Here is a 19,981-nt window from a genome sequence, read left to right as displayed (position 1 = left end):
GTCAAACGAGGCCGGCACCATACTATTTCTCTGTCAGTAAAATATTGTTCACCTCGCGATCGTAACTTCGAGGTCGCAGGTTGCAACTGTGTGTGTGTGTGTGTGTGTGTGTGTGTGTGTGTGTGTGTGTGTGTGTGTGTGTGTGTAAGTGTTTGTTTGTGTGTTTGTGTGGGTGTGTGTTCGTGCGTGCGAGTGTGTGTGTGTGTGTGTGTGTGGTGTATGCTTGTTTGTGTGTGTGTGTGTGTGTGTGTGTGTGTGTGCTTGCGTGCGTGCGTGGGTGTGTACGTGTGAGGGTGAGTGTATGTGTGTGTTTGTGTGTGTGTGTGTGTGTGTATGTGTGTGCGCGTGCGTGCGTGAGTGCGTATGTGTGAGTGTGTGTGTTCCAGTGTCTATATGTGTACGTTTGCGTCAGTTTCGCTTCTTTAATGACGCATGGGTTTTGGGGGGGCTCACGCTTTTAAGTACAGCTATTACCATAATCGACCCTATGTTGTCGGATGTAGTCCTACAGTTTGCCAACCAGCCAACGTCCATAACATTATGAAAACACGGCCAGCCAGTACTGCGCCGCACGGATCCACCCGGCCCTGATTGTTGATTGGGGTCGGCGAGCACTATGTCAAGCCCGCTGGGACCACATCAGCGCATGCGCATGTTTCACTTTCCTTCAACGCTTGAAGTCATTGAACAAACTTCAAAGTTTGAAGATGATCAACTCAAAAGAGAAACATGACTAATTCATTTTGTTGGGGCGTGATAACATGGTGACATAGCACGTTTATTCACAGGATGCTTTGTACGTTCATGTGTGTGTGTGTGAACAGATGAACATTGTGCTTCGGATAAAGGCCATGAAGGAAAATTTGGTCGAAAGGAAATGTTGTGTTGGACCCTGCGCTACAAATAACAACACGTGATATAACGCAGTTGTACGGTAAGCCTCTATCTGAATAGATATTTTGCTGCCTATCATCTTTTCTCATTTTTATTTAGTAGTCTTTGATAATTGGTGTCTTCTTACTTTCTAGTTTAGAAGCGTATTTATTGTATATTACTGTTGTTGTACGTTGAGCGGCAATTTGTTGGCTTTCTTGTTTGGTACGCGTTGAGCAAGTTGTTGGCTTTCTTGTTTGGTACGCGTTGAGCAAGTTGTTGGCTTTCTTGTTTGGTACGCGTTGAGCAAGTTGTTGGCGTTCTTGTTTGGTACGCGTTGAGCAAGTTGTTGGCGTTCTTGTTTGGTACGCGTTGAGCAAGTTGTTCGCTTTGAACAAGGAAAGACTGGAAAACAAGGGAAAACAAGGGAACCTTGACAATGTAACAACCATTTAGCTGCGTCCTCTCTTCTGTGCGCTCATTCTCATTTACGAAACAGGAGCGAGGTGACCCACATTATATTTGAGACAATGACAAAAGGTGACGTTTTCATGTCAGTATGTCCCAAATGACATCACCAGTACATTTTTCATTCTATCTAATCTGTTTTCGTTCTATTTTTTCTAATAACATGCGTTAACAATTGATTGCCAACTGGAATGGAAGAGCACAAAAAGTGTAACTTGATATGTAGTTTCTCTAGAGGGAAAAACATCTTCCACTTTCATGTCAGTGTGTCCCATGCAACATACATTTGCCAAACAGCTATGTGTAAGTAGATTATTTGTTAGTGGTATAGAAAATACTGATCAACAATCAAAGTCAGTTTTCACATTCATTTTCTACCTATTTCTTATTTGTTTATTCTTTTGGCAATGGTGAAATGTCAGCAATCGTGTGTCATTCGGGACAGTAGACATGACACCTGACCTTTTGTCACTGTCTCATTTGTGATTGAAAAAAAATGGCCATGGGTGACTGGACTATGCGTTGCACCCTGACAATGACCATGGGTGACTTGACTATGCGTTTCACCCTGACAATGGTCTGGGTGGCCGAGTGGTAACGCACTTGCGCTCGGAAGCGAGAGGTTGCGAGTTCGACCCTGGGTCAGGGCGTTAGCAATTTTCTCCCCCCTTTCCTAACCTAGGTGGTGGGTTCAAGTGCTAGTCTTTCGGATGAGACGATAAACCGAGGTCCCTTTGTGTACACTACATTGGGGTATGCACGTTAAAGATCCCACGATTGACAAACGGGTCTTTCCTGGCAAAATTGTATAGGCGTAGATAAAAACGTCCACCAAAATACCCGTGTGACCTGGAATAATAGGCCGTGAAAGGTGGATGTAGCGCCTAAAGGCAGTCGATCTACTGGCCGATGTGAATGCGTGATATATTGTGTAAAAAATTCCATCTCACACGGCATTAATAGGTAACATGCGCCTTGAGTCGCCTTGTGTGGTGAGATACGTGCGCGATATAAATCCTCGTATATAAATAAAAAAAAAATTAAAAAAATAAAATGGCCATGGGTGACTGGACTATGCGTTGCATGTGTTCTGCGCGAACTTAGAATCCGGTTTCATTCTAGAATGGACCGGGTCCAGGTTGGAATTCTAACCCTGCGCAAGTACAGGGGTGCCATTCTAGAATGAAACCCTTGTTGCTGGTCCATTCTAGAATCGGCCGTGCGCAAGGTTGGAATTTGGGTCCAAGTTGGAATAGTCATTTCAGTTAGACTATCACACAACCAAAGCCACAAATGTGGATTTTCTGTTTGTTTTTGTTTTTTGTGTGTTTGGTTGGGTGTTTTTTTCGGGTTTTTTACACTTTACTCAAAGACATCGTGAATTGGGATTGTGATGTTCTGAAAGTGATTACGATTTTGAGAGACACTCAGCACTGATCGCTACGAACGGAAATTTCCGGACTGACAGTGTTTTGCCGATCTCGCTTGTAACTTTTAATCTTATTCATATACATGAAGTTGGTCTTCTGAATTGTGAAGATAAAGTCTTTAGCTTTGTATCGATATATAATATGACTATATAGTTTGAGCGAGGGAAAGGCTTTTTTTTTTATTTATTTATTTTTTTAACTAGCTTTAACGTTCTATCAGGCATGCGCCTCTTAAGAACGGTGCTGCTTTGACCACAAGACTCGCAGCCATAGCAAACCCCTCGTTATGAGCGCCGACCACAACGAAAGCAATTGGCTGCGGTGGGCCCCACGAAAATCGGCAAAGGCGAGGCTAGTTTCTGTAGAAAATCGTCTCTGTTTTCTCCAAAATGACATATCATCCCATAACTGGCGTTTGTATTTCGACATAAGGTCTTGTGGCATCTAATAATCGATTTCATTCTTTCATTTGATTCATTTGTGAACTGTGAAATGAAAGTTTTACGCCCTCACGGCAAAGCCATTAGGGGCATGTTACACGGGAAAACCCGGCTTTGTATGAAAATAAAAAATAAAAATGCGGGGGAGGGGGGGGGGGGGGATGTAGACAGCTGGCTGCCGGCTGCTAGAGGAGACCTGAAATGGGCTTGGGACCTGGTTGGGTCGTCTTGGGTCAGTGCTGAAATGGTTACTTTTTTGGCTGTTGGCCGAACGGACACCCGGGCTTCATATTTTTGCATGCATGTATTCGTGTTTCCAAGGCCTGAGGCTTTCGCTGTGACCCTGGGATCTCTATCGTGCGCATGCGTGCACACGGGGGTGTTCGGACACCGAGGAGAGTCTGCACAAAGTTGACTCTGGGACACACATCCCGCGCCGAACTTGGGGGTTGAACCCACGCGGACAGTAACAACCGGTTTTAAAGCCAGCGCCTCTACCGACTGGGCAAACTCCCCCCCCCCCCAATTTGTTGGGGTCAAGAAGTTCCATGGAGGGCGGGGGGTATGGAGTAACACATAGTGTTTTGCTCAGAACATTCCCACCCATGCAGAGCCGCGCTATGGGTACGCATTACCGTGAAGCTGGCAGTCAGTGCTACCAAATGTCGTCTGTGTCTACCACTCGGTGGTGACTTAATGTGGGTCTATGTAAGCAGATGCTAGCGCAAGCAATCTGATGCAGAGTCAGGAGGCGGTTTGGTACAAGAGAACCTTAGAGGCCACAGCCTCGGCCGTCTAAGGGATCTGTGTGTCTGGAGGCACATTTGGTTTCTGAGGTTCAAGCGGAGCTGTTGCCTCTGCTCCCAAGTTCCCGTGTCTGGAGGCGTTTTTGGTATGGTAGCAAACCTGTAGGTTGGGGCCTCTACCTTTCAGGATGCCAGGACTACAAAATGTGTGTCTTGGGACACATTTAGCTTAAGATTCCAGAAGTGGATCTGTGCTGTGCTGGGTCTGCTGCAAGCACACTAGAACCAGCTCGCAACAGTTGAGGTGAACAAATTGGTGACCAAGACCATCATCGGTTTCTCTCCGAGTGATGGGTGTGGGCGGAGAAAGTCTCCCAGACTGAGAGCATTCTCCCTTCTGTAGCGGATGAGACTAGACATCTCTTCCTTGAGACCTTGAGAGTGTCACAACCTTCAAACACGTGTGTGAGGTGTCCAGTCTTGCCACACTGACAGACTACCTTGTCCCAGTAGATGCGGCTGCTGACCGTGCGCAAGCGACGCAACAGGCTCATGGGTCTCGGGGGGAGTGGGAGGTGGTGCCCTTTCCTATTGTAGGGGAGGTGTATCCATCCTCTCTCTTCACATGTTTGTGACAGTGTCTGCTCTCTTTCCTCTCTTTTTAGCTTGGCTAGCAGCAGTTTGGCTTCCTGGCAGGAGAGCCGAATGTCTGTCACTGGCATGGTTGACATAGCCGCTGCTTTTGCTGCTCTGTCCGCCATTTCATTTCCCCGGATTCCTGTGTGGGATGGCAGCCACATGAGGGAAAAGTCTGTTCCTTTTGTCATAATTTGGTGGGCTAAGAAATGAATTTCAGTTTGCATCTCTCCTCTGTTCTTGGTGCCATGTGCAAGTGCTTGCAACGAGGATTTTGAGTCCGTAAGGATGACCACCCCCAGGGGTGGGGTTGGCAGATCGTTTATCAGTGTGCAGGCCATGTAGATAGCAAAAAAGTTTGTCTAGGTTAACCCGACGGACTCTGTTTTTTTCCCCGCAGACTCTAAACGGCTTTTTTCCATCCTTGTGTGTGTGTGTGTGTGTGTGTGTGTGTGTGTGTGTGTGTGTGTGTGTGTGTGTGTGTGTGTGTGTATGTATGTGTGTGTGTGTGTGTGTGTGTGTGTGTAAGGAGGGGTGGGGGTTGGGGGAGCGGTGGAGGTTCAAATCTAATTTGATTGAAAAATGAGGGCGTGACAGTGCCGCCTCAACTTTCACGAAAAGCCGGATATGACGTCATTAAAGACATTTATCAAAAAAATGAAAAAAACGTATGGGGATTTCATACCCAGGAACTCTGATGTCAAATTTCATAAAGATCGGTCCAGTAGTTTAGTCTGAATCGCTCTACACACACACACAGACACACACACGCACACACACACGCACATACACCACGACCCTCGTTTCGATTTCCCCTCGATGTTAAAATCCACTATATTTCAAAATAACGCGATGCATGCTATTCAGATTAATTCTAATCTGAATTAGATGTATGCCTTTAGCCAGAAATAGGGTTCAGGTTTGAGTGCATGCTGCGAACGAGAAGGAATAGAGGCCGATGTGAAACTTCGCCAGAGGAAATATGTGACCCTCCACCACGGAATGAGTCGCATGTCACCTTTGCATGATTTTCTTATTTGTACATTTTCCTAAAGAGTTTTTTATGCTCTATCCAGTGGTGAAAACCGTTTTAGAAAAGCCTGTGACTAAGGTGACCCTCACACTGTTACCAGAAACTCCCCGGACTTATATCAAGCCTAGCGCAGAACCGAACGAGGTGACATGCGACTCATTTCGTGGTGGAGGGTCACATAATTATGTGCTTCGTTTGGACTTTATATCTTCCGGGAATGTGGATATGATTCAAATCATCGGGACGTGTGTTGTGCACCGGTTTCCGAGGATACGCGGGATGCAAGTGTATTGTTGTGAGGCCAGGCTGTCTTCCTTCTGTAGGGCGCGAGAGTGTTATGTTAAATGGGTTTTATTTCATCATTTGATTCGGTAGTGAAAAGTTGAAATGTTTCCTTGTTGTGAAGTGTGTTTAGTTCCTGTGGGCGTTGTCATCACCCTGAGGGGTTGTGCGTGTGACAGCGTGTGACTGAGTGTGTGACGTGTGTCGGTGTGTGTGTGTGTGTGCGTGTGACAGCGTGTGACTGAGTGTGTGACGTGTGTCGTGTGTGTGTGTGTGTGTGTGACAGCGTGTGACTGAGTGTGTAACGTGTGTCGTGTGTGTGTGTGTGTGTGTGTGTGTGTGTGTGTGTGTGTGTGTGTGTGTGTGCGTGTGACAGCGTGTGACTGAGTGTGTGACGTGTGTCGTGTGTCGTGTGTCGTGTGTGTGTGTGTGTGTGTGTGTGACAGCGAGTGTGTAACGTGTGTCGTGTGTGTTTAGTGTGGGTGTGTGTGGAAACCCCCTGTACGAAAAGCCAGTGCTTTACCAGTGAGTCGACAATCACACAATTTTTTGCCAGTGAGTCGACAATCACACAATTCTTTACCAGTGAGTCGACAATCACACAATTCTTTGCCAGTGAGTCGACAATCACACAATGCTTTGCCAGTGAGTCGACAATCACACAATTCTTTACCAGTGAGTCGACAATCACGCAATTCTTTGCCAGTGAGTCGACAATCACACAATTCTTTGCCAGTGAGTCGACAATCACACAATTCTTTGCCAGTGAGTCGACAATCACACAATTCTTTGCCAGTGAGTCGACAATCACACAATTCTTTGCCGGTGCATTATGGTCGTGATAGGTTAATCTGGGGAACCCTCTTCATTAATGACTGCAACGCGTCTTTTTCTGTTCGTTTCTTCTACTTGTGGAAGGTGGTCCATAATACTAATGGGAAAAACATTCATACTTTGAAATTTAGCTATTTTCCATCATCATCGTCGTCGTCGTCGTCAGTCGTCGTCGTAATCATTGTCATCACCACCACCGCCACCACCACCTGTTAGGAAACGCTACCGTTGCTGAGCTTTGGTTCAGTTTTGTGTGTTGCATGTAGTTGACTTATTTGTACTTTGTGGGAAAGTACCGATATTATATTTTGTAAACACAATATTTATGCTTGGACGAGAATGCAGGTGAACTTTCTAGTCCTGTCAAAACAAGTTGTTTACCATGCTGTTTTAGTCGTGAGTTCGTGGCGTTCGTTCGGATTAAGTGTGTCGGCGCTTTTGATGTACGTCAGAGAGAATGTCGCTAGTTTAGTCCATGCACGGCTCGTATAATGTAGTTGTATCGTGTTCGGTCTGGAATATTCTCGAGATTGAGTATTTACTATATATGCCAGCGCGATTTGAATGTTAAAAAAGTTTCTATTTGAGTTCTGCTACGTTGTGCAGTTGTATGTATTGAATGCTGAATAAATCCTCGAACTCAATTTGACGAGTTGTTTTCTGTTGCTGCGAAGACGGGCGACGTAGAATAAAAGAACACAACTATACGACATTTGAGAACTTGTGGCAATCTCAAGTGTCGTGTAACAATTGGGGGCCAAGCCAAGGATCTACGTTTAACGCCAAGGGTTTTCCAGCAACAAGGACTAGCGTCAAGACAGTCACAGGAGGTAGCCATCAATCGGGTGTATCCTGAGGGATCAGTATTGAGACTACGGAACCGTGGATTCGGTGTGACTGGTGAAGAGTTTGGTAATCGCCGCAGCTCGGTACGGTGAGCGACGCCGGAGTGTATCGGGATTACAGAGGTTAGCTGCCGTTTGGACGAGACGGACTTCGTCGCGGAGCTAGTGCATTAATACTACGAAATACGACTGAGGTACGTCGTGTACGTATCGTGAGCAGAGTGCGCCGTCACGTTAGACGAGGAGGGTGGCAGCCTGCGTCTACGAAGGTGAACAGCGACGAGAGAAGCATCGGAGGTGCAGTAGAGACTGTGTTCTTTTAGAAGACTACATTCGTCTACGTTCGTGGCTGTGAAATAATACAGACGAACGCACCGGAAAAGACCAGAATGGCTGAGTTCTGGGCAAAAGGAGTTGAACTGGGACTGAAAGGCAAGCAGCTGACGGAGTTCGTCGAGTCCCAGACACGACTGCAAGCGCAGCGTGAAGAAAGACAAGCGCAGCGTGAAGAAAGACAAGCGCAGCGTGAGCGTGAAGAAAGACAAGCGCAGCGTGAGCGAGAAGAAAAAGAAAGACAAGCGCAGCGTGAGCGTGAAGAAAGACAAGCGCAGCGGGAAGAAAGAGAAGCACAGCGTGAAGAAAGGCAAATGGAGCTGAAACGCGTAGAGCTCCAGATAGAAATGGAGACGAAGCGCTTAGAGCTTCAGACAGAAATGGTGCGTGTTCAAAATGAGCAAGCGGCACCACGCCAAAGAGATAACCAGCAGCAAATGCTACACAGGGCACCGAAACTTCCAGCATTCGCTGACGGGAAGGACCAGATCGACTGCTACCTTGCAAGATTCGAGAGGTTCGCCGAGAGTGCTAGATGGCAGCGCGACGACTGGGCGATTCAACTCAGCGCACATTTGACTGGGGCAGCACTTGAGGTCTACACTAGACTTTCAAATGATGACGCCAGAGACTATGATGTACTGAAGGAAGCTCTGTTGCGTTGCTACAACTTCACTGAAAGGGGCTACCGTCAACGCTTCCGCGAATGCCAGCCATTGTCTGGAGAGACACCGAGCCAGTTTGTGGAGCGCCTGTCGTCATACCTGCAGAAGTGGGTGGAGTTATCAGGTGAAGAGCAGTCATACGAGAGTCTGCGGGACTTGATCGTGAAGGAGCAGTTCCTTAATGCCTGCCCGAAGGACCTGGCGACCCGCTTGGAAGAGCAAAAACTGCGGGGTTTGAAGGACATTACTGATGCTGCTGAGCGTTATCTCATTGCTCATGGAAGGACCCTGGGGACGTCAAAGTCATCGAAACCTTTCCAGAAGAGCGGGAACCAGGGAAACCAACCTGCCAAGGGACAAACTGAGTCCGCACCATCATCCAATGAAGGGCAGAACATAACGTGTTTCCATTGCAATGCCAAGGGTCACCGAGTCGCCAACTGTCCCCAAAAGAAAAATAACGGACATGTCAATGACAAAGCGCAAGAACATCGACGGAGATATTACGACAACAAGAGGCAAACGAGTGGCTCGAACCAACAAGTATGTGCGAGCAGCGTCATACTACCAAGGGCTGCCGAGCAAGTGGATACACCATCGGACGTGGAAGAATGTCTATCTGATGGCCAGCTTCTACTCGCTAATGGCAAGTCAATCTCTGTCGTCGCCAGCGCAGCTGTGTCAGTGTCGAACATGCCCGTGTCGAAGGGATTTGTTGAGAAGCAGGAAGTGACTGTTCTCAGAGATTCGGGCTGCAATGGAGTCATTGTCAAAGAGGATCTGGTGCCAACAGAGAAGTTCACTGGTGACTTCAAGTGGACGCTCATGGCTGACAGCAAATGCGTGAGGGCACCAGTGGCAAAGATCCAGATAGATACTCCATACTTCACCGGAGAAGTTGAGGCCGTCTGCCTGAAGAAGCCCTTGTACGATCTATTAATTGGGAACATTGGGGGTGCGAGACGTCCTGATGACCCTGATGTCGAATGGAGAATGGGCGCAGCTCAGCCTGCTGTTGAGGAGGAAGACCCACTGCCATTCGCGAATGAAGATATCAGCGAACTGTTACGAGATGACAGAGCAACTGTGCATCGCCGCGACCAGCCGCAGGTTGTAAGCGCTGTGACGACCAGAGCCCAGGCGAAGAAGGACAAAACAACTACGCCACTCAGGGTCACCAACAGTTCTGCAACTGCTGTCGTGGACAGGGATCGGCTGATTCAGCTACAGGAAGCTGATTCGACCTTAACAAAGTACAGGAGTCGTCCTGTCAAGGAGATGACTAAGGGCGAAGGCACTGTGCAATTTGAAGTGAAGGCCAAGATCCTGTACAGAGTGTTCCAGCACGCGAGAGTCAACGGTGGGAAGCCATTACGTCAAGTTCTGGTGCCTCAACCGCTTAGGCGCCAGGTGATGGAGGTGGCCCACGACTCTATTATGGGAGGTCACCTGGGGGTCAAGAAGACATCGGACAGAATCCAGGCTGCGTTTTACTGGCCAGGACTGCATGCAGATGTGACTCGATTCTGCCGATCGTGCGATATTTGCCAGAAAACCATACCTCGAGGAAGGGTCCCGAAAGTGCCGTTGCAGAAGATGCCTTTGATCGACCGACCTTTCAAGAGGGTGGCCATTGACCTCATCGGCAAGATCAAACCGTCATCGTTGGGTACTGACCCTGGTAGACTATGCAACCAGGTACCCAGAAGCCGTGCCTCTGAAGAAAATTGACACCGAGACTGTTGCCGAGGCACTTGTGGACATTTGCAGCAGAATTGGGGTTCCTGAAGAGATCCTCACAGACCTGGGGACACAGTTTGTCTCTGAATGCATGGAAGAGGTCAACAGGCTGCTGAGCATTCGTCACTTGACTACGACACCCTATCACCCGATGTGCAATGGGCTAGTCGAAAAATTCAATGCGACGCTGAAGTCCACGCTGAAGAAACTATGCAGTGAGCAGCCAAGGCAGTGGCATCGCTACATCAATGCCTTGCTATTTGCATACAGGGAGGTGCCACAAGAGTCCACTGGATTCTCCCCGTTCGAGCTGATGTACGGGCGGACCGTGAGAGGCCCGATGCAAATACTAAAGGAATTGTGGACGAAAGATGTGGACACACCTGAAGTGAAGAACAGTTACCAGTACGTGTTCGAGTTGCGAGAGAAACTGGAGGAGACTCTCGAGATTGCGAGAGAAAACTTGAGAAAGTCTCAGGATAGCGGAAAGCACTACTACGACCGCAAAGCCGTAAACAGGAAGTTTACACCAGGTAACAAAGTGCTGATACTGCTTCCCACTGATCACAACAAACTACTGATGCAGTGGAAAGGCCCATACGAGGTTGAGGCCGTGGTAGGGATCAACGACTACAAGGTGAATGTCGGCAAGAAGTCCAAGATCTACCACGCTAACCTCCTGAAACTGTATGTGGAGAGACCTCCGGAAGCAGTACAGGTCGCAGCAAGTGTGGAAGAACCAGCCGAACTAGACGAGTTCGACGGCGAGGAACTACTGGAGTTGGGAGACCTCCACAAGAAAGAGGGAGTGGATGACGTCAAGTTAGGACCTGACCTGACAGAAGATCAGCAGAAGGAGCTGCATGATTTTATGGGCGACTTCACCCATAGGTTCTCTGATGTTCCAGGCTCTATGTCCTTGGTCGAACATGAAGTCCACCTCACATCTGACGTTCCTGTTCGCTCAAAACCATACCCTATCCCGTTTCAGGCTCGGGAATCCTTGAAGAAGGACATCGATAGCATGTTGAAGATGGGGGTCATCCGTGAGTCATCATCCCCTTACTCATCTCCCGTTGTTGTTGTCAAGAAGAAAGACGGTACAAACAGGGTATGCATTGACTTCAGGAAAGTGAATAAGATCACCGTGTTTGACCCTGAACCAATGCCGACGGCGGCTGATCTGTTCCGACGGTTGACTGGCAGTAAGATCTTCTCAAAGATCGATCTCAGCAAGGGATATTGGCAGATTCCTGTGCGCGAAGAGGACATACCAAAAACCGCCTTTGCAACTCCAGACGGAACGTATGAGTGCCTGCGGATGCCTTTTGGCATGGTGAACAGTGGTGCTACCCTGAAGAGGGGAATGCGAAAAATGCTCAAAGGAATGAAGAATGTTGTGTACTACTGGGATGATCTGCTAGTCCACACGGAGACCTTTGAGGAGCATCTGGAGACTTTGAGGGAATTGTTTTCCCGCCTGACAAAAGCTAATCTGACCGTGAGACCCAGCAAGTGCATTTTGGGGACCGACAACGTTGACTTCATAGGTCATACACTGAAGGAAGGTCAAAAGGGGCTTTTGTTGGAAAACGTCACCAAGATCCTCAATGCGCCACGTCCTGAAACCAAGAAGCAGGTGCGATCCTTCCTTGGATTGGCTGGGTACTACAGAGAGTTCATTCCAAACTTCGCCGCCATAACGGCGCCTTTGTCAGACATGACCCGAAAAGGATGCCCCAACCGAATACTCTGGGGATCAGCTCAGGAGAAGGCATACCAGACCGTGCGCGACCTGATGTCACGAGACCCGGTGCTACGCCTTCCTGATACTGCCAAAGAGTTCATCTTGCGTACAGACGCATCGGACGAAGGGATCGGCGCCATGCTGATGCAAGAGCATGGAGGTAAACCGTTTCCGGTCAGCTATGCCAGCAAGAAGCTGTCAGGAGCCGAGAAGAACTACTCGACCATGGAGAAAGAGTGTTTAGCCATTGTGTGGGGAATCAAGAAATTTGAACTCTACCTCCAAGGGGTGAAATTCGTGCTTCAGACTGATCACAAACCCCTCACCTACCTGAACTCTGCGAAGTTTGTGAATAATCGTATCATGAGGTGGGTGATGTACTTGCAGAACTTTGATATGCGAGTGGAATCGATCAAAGGTTCAGACAATGTTGGAGCAGATTTTCTCAGCCGAGTATGTGAGTAAAACTGTGTTCATTCTCCAACAGACTAATGTACATACCTGGATTTCAATCTGTTATGTATATGTTAGGCGCGTTTGATCGATCTGCGCTATCGCGCGATCGCGCTGCGCGTTTGGTGGATTGATGAAACGCGCACACATCGATCGATGTGCGCGCGTTTGATCGATACAAAGAATACAAGAATCGGTAAAACGCGCAGCTCTAATATACTTGCGCATTTGGACGATCCGTCTCACAAATCACCATACTACGCACACACACGTCTGCTGGCAATGACCGGAAGTTATGACCGGAAGTAGGCCTAGCTATAAGTGTCTAACTGACAACAAGAGAGAGAGAGAGAAGAGAGAGCGATAGAGAGAGTGAGAGAGAGAGAGACTGAGAGACTAAGAGAGAGAGAGAGAGAGACTGAGAGACTAAGAGAGAGAGAGAGAGAGAGAGAGAGAGAGAGAGAGAGAGAGAGAGAGAGAGAGAGAGAGAGAGAGAGAGAGAGAGAGAGAGAGAGACTGTGTTTGAAAGATTGAGAGGCCTGACAACAAACAAGTACAACAAATAATCTTCAAAATTTGAAAGATCGCTAGAAATTGAAACAAGTCAATCGAGAACAAAAATCTTTGCCCAAACATAATGTAGTTCTTCGTACCTGGCTTTGATGGTTTGGGGACAACTAACACATCGTATAATCCCAATCTGGGCCGGAATGTTTATCAAGGAAAATTTCTTCTTATTCACCCAATGTCGAAAATGGGGTTCCACCCAATTAGTATGGGGTTCTCTTAGGTGGTTCACAACCGTATCAAGTTGAACTTTTCGCTTGACATCAAGCTTGATTTGGGACACATGGCTGATGTATCTGCCTCCACTTGCAGTGTGTGCCTAAACCTCTCCATCATGTATCAGTTAAACGAATGAAGAGAGAATGAAGCAATCAAGAGAGAATGAAGCAATAAAACTAACTTGACCTATGTGAATAGAGCTCAGCAGTAATCAAAAACAACAAAAAAGGAGCTGAATTGTAATCAAAAACGTTGTTGGGGTATATTTCGGAACATTCCTGTACTTGAAACTTTTCACTTCCGGCGTGCGATGTGTGTGTGTGGTAGGGACTAGTTTGTGACAGATCGTCCAAATGCGCAAGTATAAGAGCTGCGCGTTTTGAATAACGATTCTTGTATTCTTTGCATCGATCTAACGCGCACACATCGATCGATGTGTGCGCGTTTGATCAATCCACCAAACGCGCAGCGCGATCGCGCGATCGCGCAGATCGATCAAACGCGCCTAACATATACATAATATGTGTACAGGTAGCGTTTCAATGATTGAAAGAAATTAGGTAAATTTCTTCTGGTGTTGGGGGTAATGTTAGGAAACGCTACCGTTGCTGAGCTTTGGTTCAGTTTTGTGTGTTGCATGTAGTTGACTTATTTGTACTTTGTGGGAAAGTACCGATATTATATTTTGTAAACACAATATTTATGCTTGGACGAGAATGCAGGTGAACTTTCTAGTCCTGTCAAAACAAGTTGTTTACCATGCTGTTTTAGTCGTGAGTTCGTGGCGTTCGTTCGGATTAAGTGTGTCGGCGCTTTTGATGTACGTCAGAGAGAATGTCGCTAGTTTAGTCCATGCACGGCTCGTATAATGTAGTTGTATCGTGTTCGGTCTGGAATATTCTCGAGATTGAGTATTTACTATATATACCAGCGCGATTTGAATGTTAAAAAAGTTTCTATTTGAGTTCTGCTACGTTGTGCAGTTGTATGTATTGAATGCTGAATAAATCCTCGAACTCAATTTGACGAGTTGTTTTCTGTTGCTGCGAAGACGGGCGACGTAGAATAAAAGAACACAACTATACGACATTTGAGAACTTGTGGCAATCTCAAGTGTCGTGTAACACCACCATCATCACCACCATCATCAATCGATCAAGGTAGAAAGATAAAAGCCTAACGGTTTTGTTGTGTGTGTGTCCCCGACTCTTTGAATATGTGCAAGTTATCCACAGAGAGTAACTGGCGGACTAAAGTTGTTTCTGAGTGCTCTTGTATCGTTTTGTTCTCAGAACAGGAGGTGGTCCATATGAGTAGGAGAGCTCTACTCCATAGTTTGAGGCGGCCTTCCACTGACTGCGGCATTTTTATGGCAGTCGTATGACTTTATGGTGTGATCGTGTCAGCGATAGGCAGGCTTGCCATAATTATGACGGATGTTTACCTTTGTTTGATTTGGATGTTTGTCACAGGACGCACCGTACCCTGACACATTGGAGTTCCTGTGAAGACGGTCAGATGCTGATGTGAGCGCGTAAGGGGCAGAGTCAGCAGGTTGCCCTGCACAATGTTCGGTGTGAGAGGTCAGCACTTCAGTGTGTGTGGACACCTGTCTTCATACCTGCTTCTCACGGTCGTCCTGTGCCAGGCGCTTCATGTCGGGGGCTTGTGGTTTGAGCCAAAAGGCAGTAAGTCTCTCTAGACCTCATTACTGTAATGTTGTGTGTGTGTGTGTGTGTGTGTGTGTGTGTGTGTGTGTGTGTGTGTGTGTGTGTGTGTGTGTGTGTGTGCGTCGGTGTGTGTACTATGTGTGTGTGTGTATGTGTGTGTGTATGTGTGTGTGTGTGTGTGTGTGTGTGTGTGTGTGTGTGTGCGCGTACCAGTGTGTGTGTGAAGTGTGTGTGTATGTGTTGAAATTTAGCATTTGAAATGGGCATTTTGGGTCTCACACGCTTAGAAAAAAATATGCATTTACCGGGTAATTAGGGGGAGGGGGGCGGGCTGGCTTCTTCTTGGTTGATATAATTAGGTTGGGGGTTATTTTGTTAGTTTGTTGGGTTGGTTGGTTGTTGGTATTTGTTGTTGATGTTGTTGTTGCTGTTGTTTAATTTCGGCCGAACACAGTAAGTGTCGTAAATGTCCTATAATTGTTTTGGGGACTTTTATGTTTTCAGGGATCGAGAAAAATGCAAGTTACAACAGCATGTACTATGTTGGAGAGAATCTCAAAGTTCACTGCATCAAGTTTTCCGACTTCACTGGTGAAGTGTACTTTCAACAAGGAAACCGAAACTACAGCCAGGAATACGTGACACAGATAAACACAACACATGCCCTGTTGGACAAGCCCGTCACAGATGATGATTTTGAAGAAACGACTTTATCGTGTGCGGACGGTGATGGTCTAGTGGCTAACGACACCATATACACTGATTGTAAGTATAGACTTAAGGTTGTGTGTGTGTATATATAATATATATGTGTGTGTGTGGGTGTGGGTGTAGGCTGTTCCATTATTATTTAAAATCTGAGAAACGGAAACACATACCAGCAGTCCAATTGGACCATTTTGTATACTAACCCTCCCCCAGCCGACACTCAACTGGCCATTCTCTCAATCGAGCTCATTCGGGCCTGGGACCGCGTGATATTGATTATACCTTTTAGGGCCCTCGTGAGGGCTCGGACAGAGCCTTCTGGGCTCTCAAACCGTGTTTCCGCGTTTTTTTCTTAAATTCAAAAAACAGGCTGAACTAGCATGTGGACAGGACAAGATGATAGGGTGGATGCGCCAACAACAGTAATCCATTTGAAGCCAAGAACTATCTTGTCGCAAAGGCAGTATGCACAGGTGCGTTGTCAGGTTGAAGCATGAGCCCTCGCCGTGTTTGGACAGTGTTGTTGCCAAGCATCGAACACTTTGGGCAGTCAGTGGTGGCCATGACAGTCAGACTGTAAGCATGTCCGCAGGGGTCCAAGTATCTTAATGTCCTGACTGACCTGGCGACGCAAGATGCCACCCTTAGTTTTTCAGTGCTTCTTGTGATTTCAAGTTGCCAGGGGGTGGGTCACCTGGAAACACCCACATACAAGACAGTTGTTTGGTTTCTGGGTGGAACTTATAAACCCAGGTTTCGTCACCGCTGACGATATTCTGTATTGATTTGGACTAGTCGTTGTTGATTTTTCTCAAGTCATTAAAAGGCACAGTCAGCCTCCTGTAAACCATCACAGACACTGTCAGGCTTTTACGCACAGTACAAACACCCTTTCATTTAAACACTCACCGCTTAAGAACATCCTAGGTGCCCTCCGTAAAGAGCGAGCAATTTTCAAAGAATTTATGTGTGCGTGGTTTATCTTACCCCTGAGCCATCGTGAACCCGTGTGATCCAGTTTCCTTTTTTTCACAATTTAGTCGTCAGTTTGTGATTTCAATGCGACCTGCTGTAAGCTTATCTTCAATAACACGTTATTGTGTACCTCTGAATCTAAAACGCAACAAACGGCTGCGAGTCACACGAACTGAGCGGTGGCGGTTGACAAATGAAAGAAACTGGCGCTATGCAGAACCATCGTCTGCTCGCGAAACACGTTTTGTGTGACAGGCGTTCACGGGCTTTTCTTTTTTCAAACTTTCAAAACTTCGAATTGTACTGATCTTGTCTTGATGAAAAAAGAATTCTTGTATGATTTGAGAATGTTTGTGTAACAAGCTGTCAATGTATTATTTAGCTAACATCAGCTAACATCAGCTAACATCAGCTAACAGAGATCAGGAAGCAGGTCATGGAATAAACAGAAATCAGCGCCTAAATTTGATTCCTCATAAATGAAGCTCGAACACAGTAGTTATTCAAGTTTTGACTGAACATTTTCAACTAGGTTTAGAAATTCAGACGGGGGTTGTGACGTGTGTGAGAGAGAAAGCATGTGTGTGTGTGTGTGTGTGTGTGTGTGTGTGTGTGTGTGTGTGTGTGTGTGTGTGCGTGTGTGCGTGCGTGCGTGCGTGCGTGTATGTGTGTCTGTCTGTGTGTGTGTGTGTGTCTATATGTGCGAGTGTGCGTGTGCAAATGTTTTTGCGCAAGTGTGTGCGTGGTACGTGCGTGCGTGTGTGCGTGCGTGTGTGCGTGCGTGCGTGTGTGTGTGTGTGTGTGTGTGTGTGTGTGTGTTTCGGACAATTTCCGAAAAACTACTTGGCAGATCTTCATGAAACTTTTTCATACAGTTACACATTTTCCGAGGTGACATCCACAGACTTGATGATCTGGTTTTTCTAAACTGTTCAGTCGGCGTTGTCACGACCTTATCAAACAAACAAGCAAGCAAGCAAACAAACAAACAAATAAACAAACAAACAAACAAACAATAAACCGATCTTGAGTTGAGAAGGAACAGGTCAAGCAAATAAACAAACACTTAAACAAGTTTAACAATTGTTCATTTATTCCATGAACAACATGAGAAGTAACTTATTCTGACAGTAAAATAATCGTGGAGTAAATTGTTCGTACAGGGAGTACTTTTTTTGTACGTCGAACAAAAAGAAAGTACTGGAAGTAAAAATCTGAGGAGTACCTATTTCGTGGAGGGAGTAATTTTTCGTTCCTTTGGGAGTCCTTTTCTCGTACAACAGGTGTACTCGGAGTAACATTGTTACTCCCAGTGCACAGCGACATCGAATATTGTACATTATTTTCTTCACGCTGATGGTATTAAACCCGGGACATTATTAATGAAATTGTTTCAGATGCTCCTCAAAATGCGACAGATCTGAAGATGGTGTGGTTGAATGAAGTCAACCTGTTCATCAATTGGGGTTTTAACAACACGCCCTACAAGATCGCTCATTCAGAAAGCCTGATAAACGTGACAGGAGAATGGTGCTCAAATCCATCAAGGTAGGTTGTAAACATTAATAGTTTCATGTTTGCTTCTGTTAATCTTCTTGTTACGGAAGTTAAATGCAGCGTTAGGCGGAGGTTTTTGAATGGTGTTGTTTGTTTTTATGTTGAGAGCACAAAACTATAATGCCAATGATGATAACATGAACATTTGTTTTAGATGTTTTGTTGCCTTGGCAATCAGGTCACTTGCCAAATGTTAATAAGGCTGGTGTATGCCATCGCCAGCGTCTCTGGTAGGAGTTATAAATCCAGGCTATCTATTCTGTACCTGATATTTTTAGAATCTACTGTTGTCTGCATATCTGAAGTTTTGAAGAGTCACAACACAAATAAGTATAAATTCAGCATAATGCTGATCCTTACTGAAATGGTTGTGAGATAAATGCAGAGTTGATTATTCTTTGCTTTGTTCGTTGATAACATTTTCATCTTTTTTCGCGTTTCAAGTGAGGGTAACTGTAAGGAATGCTACAATGGAAATCTAAACAGTGCCTCATGTGAGATTCCTGGCATCACCAACGAATGGGCGACAGTGTATGTCAGAGTCAACATGACCAACGTTAGACGCACCGACACCGTGTCCACAGAGTTCCCTGGTGTTAAGATCAGGCACCATGGTAAGCTTGGTGTTGCTCTTGTTGCTGGCAGTGACATGGGCATGAACATACCATTTTCTTTACATCCGGAATGAGATATTACCTGTGGTGTATGATTCAAATGTTCGGCCACATATAAACTCCACAATTAAAAACGTGTTTAAACAGAGGATCTGACAGATGGGCAGTCACACTTTTCTTGACTCCAAAGGTCTCAGTACAGTTTATTTGGAAAAGACTAAATTCACCCAATTAATCAATTAATTTAAATCATGATTACAAACATTGCATTGTTATTTTTGCGCAATGAATAAACGACATGATCTATACGCATTTCACATTTTTTGCTCTCTCTCTCTCTCTGTTTGTCTCTGTCTCTCTGTGTCTTTCTCTCTTTCTCCCTCTCTTTTGCTCTCTATCTAACCACATGAGTCTTCACCCCAAAAAGACCAAATACATGTTAATTACAACAAGGCAAAAAAGACAAAACATCAAGAATAACCCTCATTCCTTATTAATTGGCAACGACGCAATAGCGGAAGTAGAAGATCACAAAGTTTTGGGAGTAAATATCGATAATAATTTATCTTGGGCCCATCATGTTAGGTCGTTGTGTAAAACCATGTCGAGGAAAATATATCTGTTGAACAGAATAAAACACTTTCTTGATCCACACTCAAGGTTATTATTTTATAATGCATTCATGCAAACCATCACGGATTATTGTTCGACCATCTGGGACTCTGCCAGTGCAAATATTTTAAAACCACTGTATAGTCTACACAGACGAGCATTGAAATCAATTCTATTAAAACAATTCAGTCTCGTTTTCGACGATTATAAGATTTTGCCCTTAAAAGAAATATTTAAATCAAATAAAGGCGTGCTCCTTCACAAAATCCTTTCCGGCCATGCACCACGTGCTTTTATTACAAAATTTAAAGCCAAACCAAACCGAAAATTCAATGTCCCCATTCCACGGATAGATCTCTTTAAATCAAGTTTAGCTTATTCTGGCAGCGTTTTGTGGAATTCTCTCCCGGAATCAGTTCGAGGCCCCATAGAGTCTCAATACTTTCAAAATACACCTCTCATTACATTTAATGTCAAATTACGAAAAGTCACAGTGATGGAAGACTTCGTTCTGATTATTTTCATATTGATCAT

The 19,981-nt window shown here is 45.8% G+C and overlaps 1 protein-coding gene across 1 annotated transcript in view; it reads left to right on the top strand.

Moving 5' to 3' along the window:
• The first annotated feature begins 671 nt into the window (after nt 1-671).
• Nucleotides 672-19,981, top strand: part of LOC138967643 (uncharacterized) — a 40,987-nt gene continuing 21,677 nt past the window's right edge. The window contains exons 1-5 of the mRNA XM_070340249.1: nt 672-934; nt 14,784-14,999; nt 15,486-15,746; nt 18,062-18,212; nt 18,666-18,835. Coding sequence (XP_070196350.1) covers nt 14,879-14,999; nt 15,486-15,746; nt 18,062-18,212; nt 18,666-18,835 — 703 coding nt within the window. The 5' untranslated portion in view covers nt 672-934; nt 14,784-14,878. The remainder of the gene's footprint in view (nt 935-14,783; nt 15,000-15,485; nt 15,747-18,061; nt 18,213-18,665; nt 18,836-19,981) is intronic.

This window comes from Littorina saxatilis, linkage group LG5 (assembly GCF_037325665.1).
Source record: "Littorina saxatilis isolate snail1 linkage group LG5, US_GU_Lsax_2.0, whole genome shotgun sequence".
NCBI lineage: Eukaryota > Metazoa > Mollusca > Gastropoda > Littorinimorpha > Littorinidae > Littorina > Littorina saxatilis.
The sequence above is the reverse complement of the archived record's forward strand: the minus strand, read 5'-3'. Positions and strand labels throughout refer to the sequence as shown.